The sequence below is a fragment of the Hydra viridissima genome, unplaced genomic scaffold (genome assembly GCF_058129835.1).
Source record: "Hydra viridissima isolate aposymbiotic clone 2 unplaced genomic scaffold, HvirCarnegie_v1 scaffold_6, whole genome shotgun sequence".
Lineage (NCBI taxonomy): Eukaryota > Metazoa > Cnidaria > Hydrozoa > Anthoathecata > Hydridae > Hydra > Hydra viridissima.
Window position 1 is genome coordinate 12,139,751 of NW_028324305.1, and position 19,191 is coordinate 12,158,941.

The window sequence follows — 19,191 nt, forward strand, 5'->3', positions numbered from 1 at the left end:
CCCAACCCGTTTATAAACAACAGTTCTTAAAACAGGTGTTTTTCCCAATCCACTTATCGTGTATTACTTAGGATTTTAAGAATATAAAGATTAAAGATAACTGGTAATAATCAGCATTTTTTCCTTATAATTATATTTAGTAATACTGGATAAGTATCTAATTTCTTAGGGCCTGTTTATATGGAAAGCGGGCTGGCTCGTTTGCCGAGCCAGCCTGTTTGCCGAGATATCGACGTCATCAATATTTTAACTTAATTTTATTTTGCATTTATATGAATAAACGAGCTGGCCCGGATAGCGATCCAGGCTAGTTCGTTTATTCATATAAACCTAAAATAAAAATAAATTGAAATAAGGACGACGTAGAGATCTCGGCAAACGGGCTGGCTCGGCAAACGAGCCAGCTTGCTTTCCATATAAACAGGCCTTTTTATTACGATCCCTGCGGTTGATTGGTAGAATCGTCCTATGCTGTCCCTTCAACATTCGACTTTAAACGGTCACATTATGTAAACAATTATATTTGGCGCGACAAGTTAATATTTTTTAATTTTTTACATTTTTTACAAAATAAGGTTACTACAACTTTGTTAATTATAGAAAAAAAAAAAAAAAAAAAAAAAAGAAATATTATTAACTCAAACCAATTTTATTACCTCAAAAAAAGTTTAGTTAAATTGCTATGGTGTATGATTTTTTAAACAATTCTTTGATATTCTATAATTCTACTAAATCTGCACCTCTTTCTTTTAAAGTTTGGAGACCTTAATGCTACTTAATATCAAGCCTTATTTATTAATTTATTTTTTAAAGCTAATTTAAGGTATAAAAATTATGGATTCATTCATTCTGAAATATCTCCATTCTTGTAAAGATTTTAAATTACAACCAAATGATAGTATTTTAAATGCATTGAGAAGTGGTACAAACTCAAATGATGCACATGATGGAAATCCTGCCTTGCAGCTTTCAGGCAGTAATTTATCTGCCAGTGACTGCAGCGTCTTTGCTAAATGCATTGCATTAGATCAATATTTTACAGCATATTATTTTGGAGATTGTCTCTTGTCAGATGAAGCTTTAAAAGTTTTAATTGATGCACTTATATTCAACAAAGTGATTAAGTTTCTGGATCTAAAAGGCAACAATATCCGAAGTGGTAGTGCTAATCTTATTGGAAAGTTGCTAAAAAGATCAGTAACACTGGAAGAGCTATCTCTAGAATGGAATGCAATTGGAATGCTGCATACAGGTGTGACTGAAATAGCAGAAGGTCTTTCTCTAAATACATCATTAAGGATATTGAATTTAAGCAATAATCAAATTTCACATGAAGGATGCCATGAATTGGCTTCTGCTCTTAAGAGAAACAAAACATTGTCAGCCCTTGATTTGAGATGGAATAATGTTGGTGTTTTGGGTGGAAGATCACTTTTGTCTGCACTTGCTCATAACAAGTATATTGTTAATCTTCAGCTTGCAGGTAATTTTCTTTTCTTATTTTAAATCTTTTATAGTTATTTCCATTCATAAAAGATGCATTAAAAGTATAAATTATGAAAAATATAAACATTTTAAACATTAAAATAAAACTTTATTATGAAGTTCTTCTCTTTTTTTGTAAGGCTGACTTTACAAAGTTGCAGCCTCTACTTTTACAATTTAATGAATTAAGCGTTCTAAAAAATGAAGATGTGATCATATAAGAGTATTTCTACCACATCCAAATTGTTTGCATAGATAGAAAACTTCTTCAAATATTTAATTTTCATTACTTTGTTTGCTGAATCAATATATGAAACAAATTTGCTTTAATTTTTTTATGCTCTCACTTAATATAGTGCTTTAAATATCAATTTTTTATGTAAACAATCAATTCATGAACATACTGTAACTAAGGAATTCCTCAAATGAAAAGAAATACAGCTTTAACAAAATCACCCCTGAAAACAAAAGAAACATTTATATTCACTTCACGGACCATAAAATATTTTATGGTGAGGCAGTTAGATAAAAGAAATAAGTGCTCCTATACCTGATAGATAGGTACAGATTTTTTCCGAAGTAAACAAAAAATATTGATTTTCAAGATTTTTATAATATTCTACAGTTTAATATATTACGAACAGTATGTAACAAAAAAGAAATCTTGATTAAATGTTGAAACAATAAAAGCAATAACAGTTTTGAGATAAAATTGTAACATGGAGTGTTAGAAGTTTTTTAACAAAGTGTTAAAAGATCCAAATTTGCTGCATAAAATAGCTTTATCAGATAGTTAGTATAGGCTCTGCATTAAGCTAAATCTTTTTATTGATTATATTATTGGATAGTAAAAATGATAAACTCAGTTACTCTTTTATCATCCTTTTTTTTCAATCCCACTATTCTACTTTTATTTTAAAAGTAATATGGTTATCTTAGCTATAGTTCAATAAGACTTTGAAACTAAGAGTAAGCTAGTAGGATAAATATCAGATACACTTAATGTTGTTGTTTTTCACTAAAAAGAGGTTATAAACCAAGCTATTTGAAACACCTGGGTTCGATGTGGTATGGGACACTTTTTACATTTCAACCAGGTGTGTTTAATAGGTCAGTTAAAGCTATATGACTATCAGTTCAGGCAAAATTTAATGAAAAACAAATCTAAATGTTTTAAATCTCTGAAAAATGAAAAGTAGGGTTTATACAAAGTTGTACATACAAAATTGCATGTTTTTACTAATGTAACATTTAAAATGATGTTTATATTGTATATTGCATTTGCTCATTTTATTTTACTATGTCAGTAACTGTTTGTCTGTACTTGATTGATAATTGTTCCTCATCACCTATTACTGCTGACTATTGAGTACTTGCAAGCTAACTTATGTATGCTTTTGATGAGCCAGAGGTCATTTTGAGGATCTGAGATGACTGATGGAACTGTAATCTAGGCTTTTGTGTATATACAATTTATGGATAAGGAGATTTCATGTATCCTTAATTTGTCTGTCACAGTTAATTAGATTTTCAGCAGATATATGGCTATCCACTTGACATGATGGAGAACAGTTGGCTGTTTAAAAGATATATTCTTTGCTGGCATCATACCACAAAAAAATTGACTCAAATCAAGCAACTCTAATTAGTCATTGTATAGCTGAAAATTTCTCAACTGACTATAAGGTAATTACTGGTTCTACTGTTGCATAGAATGTTGATGACTTTAACTTATACAGTCTTTCAAATGTTTCCCTTCCTTTTTTTTAAAAGTTGATCCCTTTAAAATAAAATTTTCTTCATGAATCAATTTCTCATCTGATTTGTAACTTTTCATTTGTTTCTTTCTCATTTGCTTGGGCAACCTTGTGTATGCTATAAGTCTTTATCCTCTTTAATAGTCATGTTCTGATGGACTAGAGTGTGCTATGTCAAGAAGTTCTTTCAATCTATCTTTGATGGCAGCTTAATGCACTTATTTCAGATGATGAAATTAAAACTTTTAAAATGTGTTTGTTTATTTCATAGTCAGTATGACATCATATAATACTTTAGAATAGTTGACATGTAACCAACTCACTATTTCAGTAAACAAGTGAAAATCATTAAAATGATCATTACTGTGCATTTCAATTTTTTATATTTTTAATGGAATGTTTTAGAGGACCCAAAAGTTCATCTTTTTTGCATCACCTGAATAAAGAGCATTGCAACATTTTGATTTTTGAAATTACAAATGCAATCAAATGAGCAAACAAAGTAAATAAAATCATTAAAACTAAATATTTTGTTAACTCAGTGTAAGACAAGAAGTCATGAGAAGATTGGCAGTGTTGGCAAAGCATAGACTTTTAAGAGTTTGGACTATAGAAAAAGAAAATTTTCAGTATCATTTATTCTAACATTACAAAGCACTATTAGTCAATAATAAACTGAAAAGTGTTGAATGCATACTATTGGAACAGACGTTGGTCAAAAATGTTCTATCATTGCCACCATATTCTTTTTATTTTGTTGAAAGTACTGTTGGTTGAACACAATCAAGTTCAGTACCCTTTAATTGTTAATTACTCAAAAACTACTTAACAGATTTTTGTAATTTTTTTATACAACAAAGCTAACTAAGTTATTATACAATAAAGCTAACTAAGTTATTTATTTCAATCCTTTTTTTACATTTTATTTAGATGCTTAGACAGAAACTATACTTTTGTGATTACCTGACATCATCTCCTGGATCTTGCTTTGAGTTAATTTTTTTTGAAGCTACCATCCACTTTTCTGAAAATCTTCTTCATCTGAAGCTGATTTCTTGCTTTTCAATAAAATTCCTTTAAAAATTGACCAATAACTTTCAATAAATTGTTTCTCAAAACAAATCGGAGGATTTGCTTCCTTAGATGCCATTTTGATGCCATTTTATTCATATCATTCTAAAGATTTCTTGGTGTAGTGGATTGCAGCCAAATCAGGCCCAAATATTGTGGGCATATCATGCTTTTCAATGAATGGGAAAAGATTTTTTTAAGTATTCTTTTATAAATAAATCCAAGCTCAAAATCTTTTAAGCCGCAAAAACAGATTGCTTGCCATACAAGGAACTTAGGAGCAAGTTTTTTATTTGTTTTACTTGAGTTTGTTGGTGACATACCACCGACCTGGTAATTATGAAGTCTTTTTTGCAATAGTTTTCATCATCTTCAATTATGCACAAGTTTTCTTGGCATAAAAGTTTTTATAGCTTTTTTGAACAACCTATTGCTTTAAATTCTCCATTTTAACTCAATAACCATGATAACCAATACTTAACACCAAGACTATTATACAACAACAGATTAGCTTCCATCTACAAAAAAATTAGAAAATTTTGTTAAGTAGTTTTTAAGTGATTAGTAAAGGTACTGAATTTAATTGTGTACAACCATTGGTTGGGTTACACAGAGCAAGATAATGGTTCAACAGTATTTAAAATATGAAAATTTGTATGTTCAAGTGACAATCAAAGTCAACAAAGTGTTAGTTGTGCAGTAGAGGCATTTTACATATAAGCATGTTTTTTTAAGTATGGATTTTTTTTTAGAAATATATTAACAAATTTTAAGTTTCTTTTTATGAGTTTATAACCTTCATTTCTCATTTGATTTTTAAGAGCAACTATAATAATGGTTTATGTTTGGTACAAATTAAAACTTTGACTGACAGAAACAGAATAAATCAAATTCATTTAGGAGAAAATATTATGACTTTTAAACCATTTTGTTTTGTTTTAAGCTTTTCAAAAATAATAATAAAAAGAATTTAAAAAAAAGAAAAAGATTGAAAATGTTTCTATATAATACTTTTTCTTATCAATTTTTTAATTTGGGTGGCTTAATTAATTTTTTTTGATAAACTTGTTTAAAGTTGTATTTGTTTTTATTTTTTTATATGGAAGATCTATCATCACGCTAAAAGCATGATCTTTTTATCTACGTCTTTAAGGTAACAATATTCCCACAGACTCCTTAAAGGCTATTGCTTCAGCAGTTCAGCGAAATATTGATTACCATTCAATATTTTACCAACATCAGTCATTGGCGCATTCTTTACACAATGAGCTGAAGCTTCTTGAACAAGAAAAAGCCAAACAGGCATATTTATTTATGGTTTTATATTTTGATTGTATTATTTAGTGTCTTTCTATAAAGATGGTTCATCATTTTCAGTTCTTTGCTGATGGTTCTTCTTTGTTAGTTCTTTACTGATTGTTCTGGAGATATTGTTTCAAATTTGACTAGGGTGCAAACATGTGTAGAACCATCAGCAAAGAACTGACCTGATTTCATGCCTAAAATTCATATTCCTTGCTTTAATTGGTAAAAAAAAAAAAGAGTTTATAAGTTTAACAATATATGCTTTCATATTTGTAATTGAATTGCACAGAAGCAATCATATTAAGTGGTGGAAAGAATTGGAGTTACATAGCTTTCTTGTGTTAATGACTTTTAACAAGAAATTTTTGTAAATATAGTTTGAGCAGTTTTTTTATGAAAATATTTAATGTACTTTTGTGAAGTATACAATGAATGCAAAGTATTTGTAGAGGGGAGTTTATGAGAGAAGAAAAAATGTAGAATTGCAACGTTGTGTTTACTAAGAGAAAGCTACAATATTATTTCAAGTGTGTGTTTATGGTTTCTTTACCTAAACATATTCTTCAAATAAATCTTGCGGTTATTAAGACCGAGATGTTTAGGTTGTAGACACTATTATTTATTCATTCATATTACATTTCAAAAATTTAAGATATGGTATAGTTTTGCCAAAGTCAAGTTTGATAAGAACCTAATATTGTCATTTTTAATAAAATTTTTATTTTAAAATAAAAGATGACAAGAAAATGTGAATTATCAGTAGAAACATGATTGACAATATTTGTAGTAAGAAAAATATTTAATGGGATGACAATATTGTAGTAAGAAAAATATTTAATGGGATGAATTGCAAAAAAAAAATTAAAATTAAGTATGGCCAGTAAGAATTGATCTGGAGATCAGCAAATTGCATCTACTGAAATCACCTACTAAAGACAAAAGAATTTGTTACCTCTAAAAAAAATAGACTATTAACTGCCCTGTGAAAAACAAATAGTAGAAATATTGTAAAATATTTAAATAAACAATGAATAGGTAATTGATGGAAATAGGGCTTGGTGGTAGAAAAGCTGCAAGGAAACCATTTCTTCTGCCCCAAAAAAAGAAAAAAAGACTACAGTGGGCAAAGCAAAATGGACAATTGACTGTTGATGACAGGAAATGTGTTCTTTGAACTGATGAGTCAAAGTTTTAAATTTTTAATTTGAAGAGAAGTTTTTGAACAGTGTGAAAAAAAAGATTGTGGAATAGTGTTGAAACTTTGTAGAAGTCATTTAAGTAAATTAGTAAATGATAAAGTGATTGAAAGAATAATTTGGCCAGTCACCCAATCTTTCAAATTTGAATTTTTATAGGATAAATTAAACAAAAATGTCAAAAAATTTATACCCAAAAGTGAAAAAGATATACAACAGTCACTTAAAAGTGAGTGGTATAGAGTAGACTTTAAAAAATTGGAAAATTTGTGAAGCAGAATACCAAAAATATGTTTAGCAGTTATTGCCAATAAAGGTGGCTATATAGATGAGAGCAATTTTGGAAATTCAGCTTGCCCACATTTGGAATGGTTGACTGGGTATGTTAAAGTAATTTTATGCCAAAAAGGTTTGATATCAGAGGATTTTTAAGTTCCCTGCCAGTCCAATTTGTGTGTAATAATCTATTATTCTTCAGATTATTGGCGGGGACCTTAAAAGTTAACTTAGAAAGGTAATTTTTTTCTAATTACTACATTTTAGCCCAGTTATAAATTTTAGGTAGTGGTCAGAATAAAATATTGATGTGCTTAGTCAGCATAACTGGCAGAAAGTGAGTAAAAAACCAATATTTACCTAAAAATGATATATTACTATTTATAACTGAGACTTTTTTGTTCTATTTGGCTCAAGTTATATAAATAACTAACAATTTCTAACATCTTACATACAGAAAAGGGGGCTTGCCCTCCCCTAAGTAGAGGGGATGGTGGTAAATGTCATAATTTATTACTATATGCAACTAAGACAGATTTCATTTTTTTTGCCTAAGGATTTCTAACATTATTAATGTCTGTTTAGAAGAGAGGGATGGAGGCATAAAATATAGTTGTGAGTTATAATAAAGATGTTCATTTGTAAACAAAATAGAAGCTTCAACATCAATATTTCACCACTTTACTTTCAAAACAATAGAAGCTTCAACATGAAATTTACTTTCTAGAGAAAAACAAAGATATTATTGAGATAAATATTGAATTTATGATGAGATTTAAATCACATTATCTTTTTTCTGTTTTACTATTGCTTCATATGCTTGCTGCCCCACAAGCTGGTCTCATCTTTGCTGCACAGAGAGTAAAAGTTCCTGTCAATCCTCCTCATTGTGAAAATTATCCACTGACTCTGAAACAAACTTTACAGCCCTTTCACAGCTGTCGTTAACAACTTCCAGTCTATTGATGAATTTAGAAAACTTTTTGAATTGGTCAATAAAGCACCACAAAAAGCCAAAGTATTTAACCAAAGTTTGTCCTTCATTTTGTCAGGTTCAGTAAACAGAAGATGAACCAAGAGTTCTCTCCAATCATTGGAGCAAGACCTGGTGGTGTTTCTTATTTAGAGTGCAGATCCTTGAAGATGTTTAACTTTTCTGAATGTTGAAACTGATCAGGAACTAGTTTGGAGAATAATGTTTTTCCAATGTTCTTTCTCTCTACATCAAAAAAATCAGGGTCTAGGAGAGCCAGTGGAGCCAATCTCATCTAATCATCCTAGTAATGTTTGATATAAAGCTCATAAATATGCCTCCTACAGGCTAGCTCCAGTAAAAATGAATCCTGTCTTTTGCTAACCCTGCTATTAGTTCCAGAATGTCTTTACAGTTTTGTCAAAACATAATCCCTTCACATCATCACACATTCCATAGTCTTCCAATACTTTAGCTAAAGCACCATACTGAGTAGCTTCAGTTCCAAGTTCCATAGCTGGAATACCAAAGAAGCTCAATGTCTCCGTCAAAGTGAACTTTTATGGGGAAAAGTATTTCCTCAGCAGCTCTTTTAACCCCTCTCTTGTGTTGTGCAGCTTTTTCCTGAGAACAGAACATTTTGTTATATGATTGTGTTTAATGACACAAGCAATTAGTCTTTTGTGTTGAAGTTATTTTATCCCTAGATCTTCTAAACTGAAAGTGGAGAACAATTTCTTTATTTGTAGAATACATTTCTGGTAGACTCTTCTTAAATCTCTTTTCGTCAAAAAGAGAAGCATTTGTTTTAAATCTTTTTGATTTTGACATCTTGTTTCTCAAAATGCTTCAACAATATTTTGATTTAAATTAAATAATGTAAAAAATATTGTCTTATAATATTTGCTAAAAATCATGTAAGATTATCCTCCTCCTGACTAGGGGAGGTTGAGTTCCCTTTCTATATGAAACGTAAAAATTATAGAAATGCTTTGGTATATTATTTACTTAAAGAATTTGATCTAAATTAAAGAACAAATCAGTCTCATTTATAAATAGTAGTATGCCATTTTTAGGTAAATATCAGTTTTTACTTACTTTCTGCCAGTTATACTGACTAAACACATCAATATTTAATTCTGCCCAATACCTAAAAATGATAGCTGGGCTAAAATGTAGTATTTAGAAAAAAATAACCCTTCTAACTTAATCTTGAAGGTCCTCGCCAGCCCTCTGAAAAATGGGCTGGTGGGGACCTTAAAGATTAACTTAGGTTCTTACACCCAAATTGGACTGACAGGGACCCTAAAAATCATCTGGTATCAAAATTTTTGAGTTTAAAATTATTTTATATACCCAGTCAACCATTCCAGGTGCAAGCAAGTTGAATTTCCTAAATTGAAAAAATTTGAAACATCCTAATATATATACACAGTTACGGACAATATTAGGTGATGTTGTTGATAATATCTAAACTAGAACAGTAAAAACTAAATTATTTATGTCAGGATCTACATTTAAAAACATAACAAAACAAACATTTGTATACTCCATGACTGTATATGTATGTGTATATGTATATTTATTTATTTTTTGCTGTTTACAGCAATTTTTTTAGTACTTTTCGTCTCTTGTGCTGTTTAAATTATAACTGATATATATCATTACTTGTATTTCATGTTTTTAATTAATTCTTTAAAGGTTTTAGCTTTGTCTGACCAACTTCAACAAGAGAAAGACTTGCACGAGAGTTTAACAGAAACAACAAAAGGTCATTTAGAGCAAATGAAACATGCTCTTGAAAATCTTAAAGTCGATAACAATAGTTTAAAGGAGGAGAATATTTCACTTGCAAAACAGTTAGAAAAATCAGAAAAGCTAGTAGATGAGCTTAAAGCCCAAGTTCTTCAGCAAGAAAAAGCTTTTGCTGATTTAGATTCAAGATATAACCTTAAAACAGGTCTTCTTAAAGATGAAATTGCACAGCAGAATAAAGCTTTTAAATGCAATATAAGTGAGCAAGATTCACAAATTTCTTCACTTAAATCACAGATAAAAGAATTAGAAATAAAAGTTATTGACATGAATCAAGAAAAAAATACTCTTGAAAAAAACTCACTGATTATGAAGTCAATGTTTGATCTGGAGTTGGTTGAACTTCATGAGAAATACAATAAGAAAATTGAAGATGAAACATCCTCAAACTTAAAGCAAGTAAAAGTTCTTGAGGAGAAGCTTAAAAGAGTTGTAGAAGAAAAAGTGCGTCTTGAAGAAGAACTTACCCTTTTAAAGTCACATATACTTTCAGATAAGTTAAAGCATGAAGAAGATTTGTTAATTCAAAGAGCAAAATTTAATCAAGAAGAAGCTTTAAAACTTAAACAACATGAAGATCGTATAAACTCCTTAATGAATGCTAAAGATGAGTTGCAAAATAAATTGAGCACAATAAGTGCCACTTTTACACATTCAGAAAATCAATTAAAGTGTTGTCTTAAAGAGCTGGAAGTTCATAAGTCACAAAATGAACAACAACAAGAAATACTCAACCAGAAAGATTTACAATACCGAAGTGAAGTTAACCGTTTAAATTTGTTAAATGACAGTGAAAAAAGAGCAAATATTGAATGCAAAGAAAAGATAAACAACTTGGAGACCAAACTCCAAGGACTTCTGTCTGATATGCAACTGCTACAATCATCTAAAGATAATGAAATCCATCAGTTAAAAGACTTAATTAAAAAGAAAGATGAAGAAATAAGACGCACACGAGAAGATGAGCTACGTAGAATCAATCTATTGGAATCTGCCATGCAAACTTATATTATTAGTTCTAAATCAGCTTACCAAATGAATTCTTAGTAACTTTTTTATCAATTATGGAATATTGGATTTTAATGTTCAGTTTGTAAAGATATATTTTGCATTCTTTGGCATCAAAAGTTTTATTAATCACTTTTAACATTTATTACCTTAAATTAATTGTTAACCTAACCAAATTTATTAAAATACTAAGATGATAAAGTTTGCCTCTAAAAATCATTAACACTGTATTTATACTTTCGTGATTATTTAACAAACTTTTGAAAAGTTTTTTGTAAGAGTTTATTTTTACATATATTTTAAATATTGTAAATGCTTACAGGTTGTTAGCTAAATCTATTATTAAATTTTATTTAAATGAGTACATTTAAATATTGATCAATGTGGGTAATTGTAAACAGTTTATTATCTTTTTAAAAGTTTCCATCAATATCACAGCTTTTAAAATTATTAAAGTTTTTTTTTCATTGCTATCACTCTTCATTAATAGTGCATCTGAATTCCTAAATCTTTATTGTAAATTCTATATAATCAAGATTTAGGAATTTCAGATGCACTCTCAAATTTAAAATCCTTATAGTTTTTTTTGATATTTTTGTAAATATTGCTATTTAAACAATTGTCTCCTTACAATATCAATATTTACCAAATTCCTATATATATCAATGCGTCTTCTGTTTTAAACATGGACACCCTGTGTCAGACCTAATTTTGATTATGGGTCTGTTTTTTTTTTGCAAATTCTTTGAAATTCTCCACTCTTTTATCAAAGTTGGGCTCTTCATACTTAAGTTTCTTGGTTTTTTGATGTCAACCAAATTTTTTTCAAAATTTTTTTTCTGTAATTATTTCATTTCCTAAAATAATTGTTAGGTGTTTAAACTAAAAAGAAATAAAATGACAATCTTGTCTGTCCATTGACAGAATTATAAATGATGTCAAATACCAATTTTGTTAAAGTACCAATGATCAGTGTTTTACAACTGTGCAGAAATCAGTAAGACTTTTTATGAAATTCAATTATCATTTTGACAGCTCAGTTTTTTAAAAAAAATCTTTTCAAACAAAGCGTTTTTAACACTACTTGCCATTAAAAACATCTTCAAAAAAACAGTTTATGTTTTAAGATAAAGTATTGTTCATATTTTAGGATAAAAATTTTTGATCAAATCTTGTTTGATCTATAATTTTTTGTGTTGACCCTAATCATAGTTTTTAAAGCTGCAATCTTGATGTATTTTTTACATTATATTCAATATCATTTGCTGTATCTACAGAATTTTTAAATTCTAAATCTCTAAGTATTACAATACTGTAGCAGTATCAATAACTTTTTAAAGAATAAATACAAAAAAAAGTTATGCTGGTATAATTCAGGTATTTTAAATGAGAAATTTAAAAAGATTTTAGAATTAAAATAATAAATAAGTAGTAATTAAATATCTTAAGCTATTTCAAATATTTTATTGAGATTTTTTTTTTCATTTTACAGCAAAAATAATATCTTGCTTTAATTTCAAATGTGTCTTTTAAATTTCTGTTTTACAAACTTGTAAGTAGTTAAACAATTTAAAGTAAAATCTTTTGCGTCTTAAAATACCATTATAAAGTTCTGCTGCAATTATGGTTTTAAAAGAAAAGAGCCACAAGAGCAATGATATTCCAGTTCAAGAAACAAATGATAGCAGCATTGTTAGCAAAGCATCCATGGCTAAATTTGGATATTTTGATGATCCATTCTTGCAGTATTTTGTTAAAAAAGTTCAACGCAGATCTCCATTAATTCATCGAGGATACTATGTGCGAGCTATCTCTATTGACCATGTGTTAAAAACATTTTTATCCAATGTTTCAGAAATGGCTGGTTCGCAAATTATATCTCTTGGTGCAGGTTTTGACAGTTCTTTTTTTCGCTTAAAATGGAAGCATTTGCTAGTAAACTGTCGGTACTATGAAGTTGATTTTCCTGCTGTTGTTCAGCGCAAACACACTATCATTAATAATGCTAATAAATTGAAAGAGCTTGTAGAAGATATGATTTGTCTAAACAATTGTGTTGTTTCTAAAGATTATTTTATTCTTCCCTGTGATTTTACTGATTTAACAAAACTGAAGATGCTGTTAGAGCAAAATAATATTGATTTCAATATTCCAACACTGATCTTTTCAGAATGTGTATTGACTTATGTAGATTATGATGCATCTGAAAAACTGATGAGATGGATCCAGCATCATTTTAAAAATTCTCAATTATCTATATATGAACAAGTATATCCATATGATGGATTTGGACAAGTGATGGTGAAACACTTTTGTAAGCTTCAATCACCATTAAAGCGGATTACCAAATTAAATACAATTACAAAACACAAAGAGATTCTTGTAGATGCTGGTTTTAAGTTGGCTATAGGAATGGATATGAACTTTTTTTATGAAAACTATGTTGAAGAAAAACTGTTTTTGAGCAATCTTGAAGTATTTGATGAGTATGAAGAATGGCATTTGAAATGTTCACATTATGCACTTGTTTCTGCTTTTCAAGGTTTAACTTTTTTAAGGTTCTTTCCTTTTAATACTTTGGTTTAATTTTATCATTTTTGTATAAATATTATTGTACAATAATAATTATATAAATATTATTTTTATTATTAAGTTTTATTTCACTGTATATTTGTTTTTAATTGAATGTTTTATAGCTGCATTATAAAATTTTTAGCTGTAATGGTTTCTTTTTTAGGTGATTGCATAAATTTTGCTGACTCAGCATTTCCAAAAACTCAGATTATTGATGATAATTTTGAAGTAAATAATCAAGTTATTCCAATTGAAAAAATGAGTCTTGTATCTGTTCTTGTTAGGCGATTTGGTCATGCATGTGTTAAAATTAATCCTGATGCTGCACTTGTCACAGGTGGATTTGGTGTTGATATTGATCACAAGCACAAGAAACTATCTGGTGCATTTATCTTCAAGAACAGTAATGCTAGTTTGCAATTTATAAAAACTGATATCAAACGGCTGTTTCATACAATGGTTCTGCTAAATGATCAAACTGTATTTATTTTTGGTGGGCGCTTATCACCTAAAAAACCATGTTGTTCTTATGGGATTTACAAATTAGAAAATGATAACTTAGAACCAATTCATATTTTTAATGACTGCTCTTGTGCATCTGAAAATGGCAATCCAAAATGTAGGTGGAGGCATTCTGCTGTTTACTTAAAAGGTATTAACTTACATATATGTGTATATATATGGATTGATAGATTTAGGGGTGGTCAGAGAGGTCGGCAAACACTTTGTGAAGCCTTTTTTTGGTATCAAAAAATCATTTTCAAGAAACAAAAAGAAGCTCTCCCTTAGGGGGTAATTTTCCCTTCATAAACAGTATCTAATTCCAATTGACCTTTTTTTTTTCAATTGAAATTAGTGATTTTTTTTTTTCTTGAATTGTTATACTGGCTTTCAAACATCTGACCCCCTACTTTGATTTTCTCTGGATCTGTAGTGTAATTTATTTAACGTATGTAATATATGTGTATATGTGTTTGTATATGCATCTATATTCTACTAATAAATGGATAGATACAGATTAAAGATAGTATTTTCATTTTTCAGACAAAATATATGTATTTGGTGGGATTGGTTCTAATAGTTGTATATTTAATGACCTTATAAGTTTTAATACCAAAACACTTCAATGGAGAAAGGTATTTTTGTGTTTAGTAACCTTAAAAAATTATTTTAAACTTGTTTCCAAAGAAATAAGGTTTTAATGTTTTTTATAAATAGAAATAAAACCATTTAATCATACATAGTTAATAAATTTAAGTTCTCCAAATATATAGAAATACCAAATGAAGTTGTAACAATTTCGCCTTTTTTATTCATTTAAAAATTAATTTGCAGAATGATTTGGTGCTTAGTTAAACAGTAATTACAATGTTACTTTAGTGACATAGTAGTAGTGACATAGTAGTATATATTTTCCTAGGAGATTTTGAATAAAGAGTTAGTACCACGACATTCTCATTCAATGGAGATTTGGAATACAAGCTTAGTGTTGTATGGGGGAATAGATGATAAAGGCAAGACACTAAGTGTCTTAAATGTCTTGAATATTCAGGTAAACTTTATAATGATTTGCTACTACAAATGTATAGATTTTCTTTATTTTCATTTTCCCTTAAAGTATAATTTGCTCTTTATACAGTCACTGACAATATTATAAATAACATCCTTAACAAAATTTAAACTTGAACAATCAAAAATTAATTATTCAACATTGACATAAAGATAATAATGTTATGTTTTTTGAAAAATGTCATTCCAAATAAAGACAAATATGCTTGTAACTCTTCTTAGCTCATTGTAAAACTAACTCTATTAAATAAAATTAGGTATCTTATTTTATCCATTTACAGATAAAGGTGATAAAAATAAGAAAGATTAAAGTTTTGATTATGAACTATAATGTTTTGTCAATAACTATCATTAAAAATGCAAATATATCATGTCTAATTTTCAGTTTAGTACTTTGTTACACTAACCCTTGCTTTTATAACTGCTTTTAAACATTTTGGTATGCTATTTACAAGCATTAACATAACATCAATACAAGCTGTTAGTCTTCCCAAGTTTCATTAAGAACCTTATAAAGTTCTTTTTTGTGAGGCCATTTTAAGGTATTCACTATTTTTTTTTTCTTAAGGAATTGTTGTGCCACTTTGCTTGTGTGTCTGGGGTTGTTGTTTTGTTGAAAAAAAAATTGAAATTTCACGCAATTCTTAAGCAAATTGATGCAAATTTTTAGCAAGTAAATCACTGTACATTTGTCCTGTCATTACACCTTTGATATTCACCAGCCTTCTCACACTATTAAAAGCATAGCATCCCCAAACCACAATTGAGCTGCCCCCATGTTTAACAGTTTTTTTAAGATTTCTATCACAAGGTCTGGGTTAAACTCCTTCTCCTTTTTTGGAGCTCTCATCAGACCATAATGCAGAGCTCAAAACACCTGACCCTTGTTCATACACATTTTTTTGCAAATAAACAACTTTTTTCTTTGTTTATACCACTAATCAATGGTTTGCTTTTCTTGAGGCAGCTCATTGAACCACTTGAATTAAATCTTCTCTACAGCTTGACTTGAAACATTAAATTTAAGATTTTCAATGATTTGGCTTGAAGAATTTTTCTTTGTTTTCCATGTGATCAACACATCAGTTCTTGTTGAAGTCTTAAGGAGGTGACCAAATCTTTTGTGATTTTTAATGAAACCAATTACTTCATATTTTATACACATCTGTTTAGCACCAATTATTGATAATTAATGTTTTTCACTACATTATTTATAGGTTAGACTATTTTTTCAACCACAAATGAATTAAGATCTGATACCCAACAAATAATTTTGGTGGTAAACCATCCCTCTTATTATTTTTATTTTTACTATATTAACTTTAATTTATTTTATCTATAAAATGAACTAAAGTTAATGTAGTTAAAAATGTTTATTTATAATACCTTTTAATGAAAGTACTGTCAATGGACTATTATTATCTTTAATCAATGAATTTCAATGATTTTTGTTGATTTTGATACGTTTGATTATACTACATTTATTATGCCACATTATGCCATATTTGATTATGTTGCAGTAAGTTTCCATTCCTTTTAAAAATGTATAATAAATAGAATTACACTGTTGTTTTTTTAATGAAATACTGTTAGGTGTGAATAACATTTGTAAAAAAGTTTTCTTACAATATGCAAGGGATGCCTTGTTTTTGATTGAGTCATAATATTACTTAAGATTGCCTGTGACTGTGTTTACTGGCATGATTCAGATCAAACCAGTATTCCTTACTATTTTTCAATCTTAAATTCACAATATAAGTTCTGTAAATTGCATAAGATCCTAAAGACTAAGTATTCCTAGTGCTCTTCTAACAAAGATTCTATATTCGATTAATAATCTCTGTCAGAATATTTTTATTTTTGAGTTGATTTATCAAGAAGCTAAAATTTTTTATTGTTAAGCAAGTTTGAGTCAAATCAGTATTTCACAATTTATATTTTACAATGTATATTTTACAATGCATTTTTTGAATTGCATATTTTTATGAATTGCATACTTTGTACATGAGCTTTTTAAGGTTATTAATTTTTGAATAGTTAACTAAGTTGGTTAAAAATGTTTTTCTTAACTGTAATTATTTATGTCTTTCTTTCTGAACAGGATGAAGGAATTTTTAATAAGGAGATACATTTCATTCCAAAACTACCTACACGGTCAGCATTGCAATATTTTCATTTTAAAAATATCTAATTTTTACATTTGTTATTTTAAAACATAAACTGTAAAATCCTTAGTTATGATTAAAGTCCATTAGCAAATGTAAACATTTTTAGAAGAAATTTTATAGATAAAGGTATTTAATATCTTTATTGTTAAGTAAAAATAATTGTATGAAATTTTTTGCATCTGAAAACCATTCTTATATTTCTAGCTACTCTCATACTTCACATGTTGTTGGTGATTTGCTTGTGATTGTTGGTGGTGTTGATCCTTCTCAGCATCATCAGCTTCCTATTCTTCTTATCTCTTTATCCAAAGAAGTATGGCAGCCTCTGGTTTCATCTGTAAGAGCCAATTTAATTTATTCCAAAAAGCTTGTTAGATCAAGTAAAATATGTAACTATTGAATTTCTTTTAAATGTTTTTGAAAAATTTAAGTTAATTTTTTATAATTAATTTGTTAAACATGAATATAAAATGTTGGGTTGACCAATTTTTTTTTTCTATAAAAATAAAAGACTAATAATGTAACGAAAAACAATAAAAGCTAATAAATTATTAAATAATACATTGCCCATTTTATTCAATGACCTTTTGCTATCTTCTATAAAATTGTTATCTTTATTGATGTCATATTATCATAAATGTTAATGATTTTACTATTCAAATTGTTTTTTGCAAGAAATGAAATAGTTGTTTGATGGGCTCCACCATATCTGGTGAATATGATAGATGTAGTAATGGATCCCATCGATAATATTTACTGGGAAAACAACACCTTAGCATCATTTAGTTCATAAAGTTGGAAACAATACATTTCCAAATTAATTGTTTTATATGTTAGGAGAAGCTGAAAAAGTCTTTGAAATCACACTTAACTGATAATACAATCTTTCTTGTTCAATACCTGTTTTTCTTGTTCAATACCTGTTTTTCTTAGTGAATACCTGTTTTTAATGTATTTGAGTTGGTGCATTATTACTTCACTTTTAAATATTTTTGAACTTATGTGGTATCCTAATAACAATTATTCAACCAAGTTATTTAAATGTTTACCAATTCTCTATTTCATGTTAAACTTCTTTAGCCTCTCTTTTGTGTTGTCTGATGTTCATAGGATTGGATTGTCTTTATTTTGTTGTCTTGACTGGTCTTCCTGAGCATTCATTTTTGACATCATAACCACCAGAATAGAATTTAAAGAACATATTAAGACACTTTAACAAATCTTTTCATCTGTAAGCCTGAAAGGCTTCTTTCCTTTAAAAAATCAAAGTATACCTAAAGTGTTCATTTTTCTTTTTCTGTTTTAAATCTGTTTTAGAAAAAATAATTATGATTACCTGTTCTTAAATAATGTTAAGTAAGCAGCTTTCAAGATGTATAATTAAATTGAAAGTTAAAACAAAATTAAAGTATATGTTTTTCATTTGCATGAAAAAAAAATGACTTTATGGCTAACCCAAAAGTAAAAACTTGCATATTAAAAAGATAATAAAAATTGATTATATATGTACTATTTTATAGACTTAATAGTTGGTGTCATTCAAGAGTTTGTTACAAATACACAGTTATGATATGCTTATATATTTTAACGCAGTATAATTGTATAAATGTAATTTTAAAACTTTAAATGCTACTATCAGATTAAAAATGCTTACAACCTGTATAAGTAACATATCTGTATAGTATGTTAATATTAATGTTAGTTTTTGTAATTTGTGTAGACATCTAATCCTGAATATCCACTCATGCTTCACAACCACTGCAGCATCATAACAAGCGAAAACAAATTGGTTATTATTGGGGGAGGTGGAAATTGTTTTTCCTTTGGAACTCACTTTAATGAGCATTTATTTCTGATTGACTTAACACAAGACTTGTCAACAACCTGATGTAAAATTACCATGATTCCAGTTTTCTCTCAAAAATCTGCAGTTTATTTTTAATTGTAAAACCACTTTGTACATAAAGTTACAAAGAGATTGAGATTTTAATTTA

The 19,191-nt window shown here is 28.4% G+C and overlaps 2 protein-coding genes across 2 annotated transcripts; both read left to right on the plus strand.

Moving 5' to 3' along the window:
* Positions 1 to 498: 498 nt before the first annotated feature.
* Positions 499 to 11,062, plus strand: LOC145190474 (leucine-rich repeat-containing protein 45-like). The gene is made up of 3 exons (XM_080067353.2): positions 499 to 1,483; positions 5,467 to 5,615; positions 9,765 to 11,062. The coding sequence occupies exons 1-3, from the start codon at positions 835 to 837 to the stop codon at positions 10,923 to 10,925; spliced, it is 1,959 nt and encodes a 652-aa protein (XP_079923479.2). The 5' UTR covers positions 499 to 834; the 3' UTR covers positions 10,926 to 11,062.
* LOC145189919 (tRNA wybutosine-synthesizing protein 4-like) lies at positions 11,053 to 19,191 on the plus strand. The gene is made up of 7 exons (XM_090090634.1): positions 11,053 to 13,428; positions 13,624 to 14,112; positions 14,505 to 14,596; positions 14,881 to 15,012; positions 17,131 to 17,183; positions 17,402 to 17,534; positions 18,918 to 19,191. Exons 1-7 carry the CDS (start codon positions 12,510 to 12,512, stop codon positions 19,083 to 19,085), a joined length of 1,986 nt encoding a protein of 661 aa, XP_089946760.1. The 5' UTR covers positions 11,053 to 12,509; the 3' UTR covers positions 19,086 to 19,191.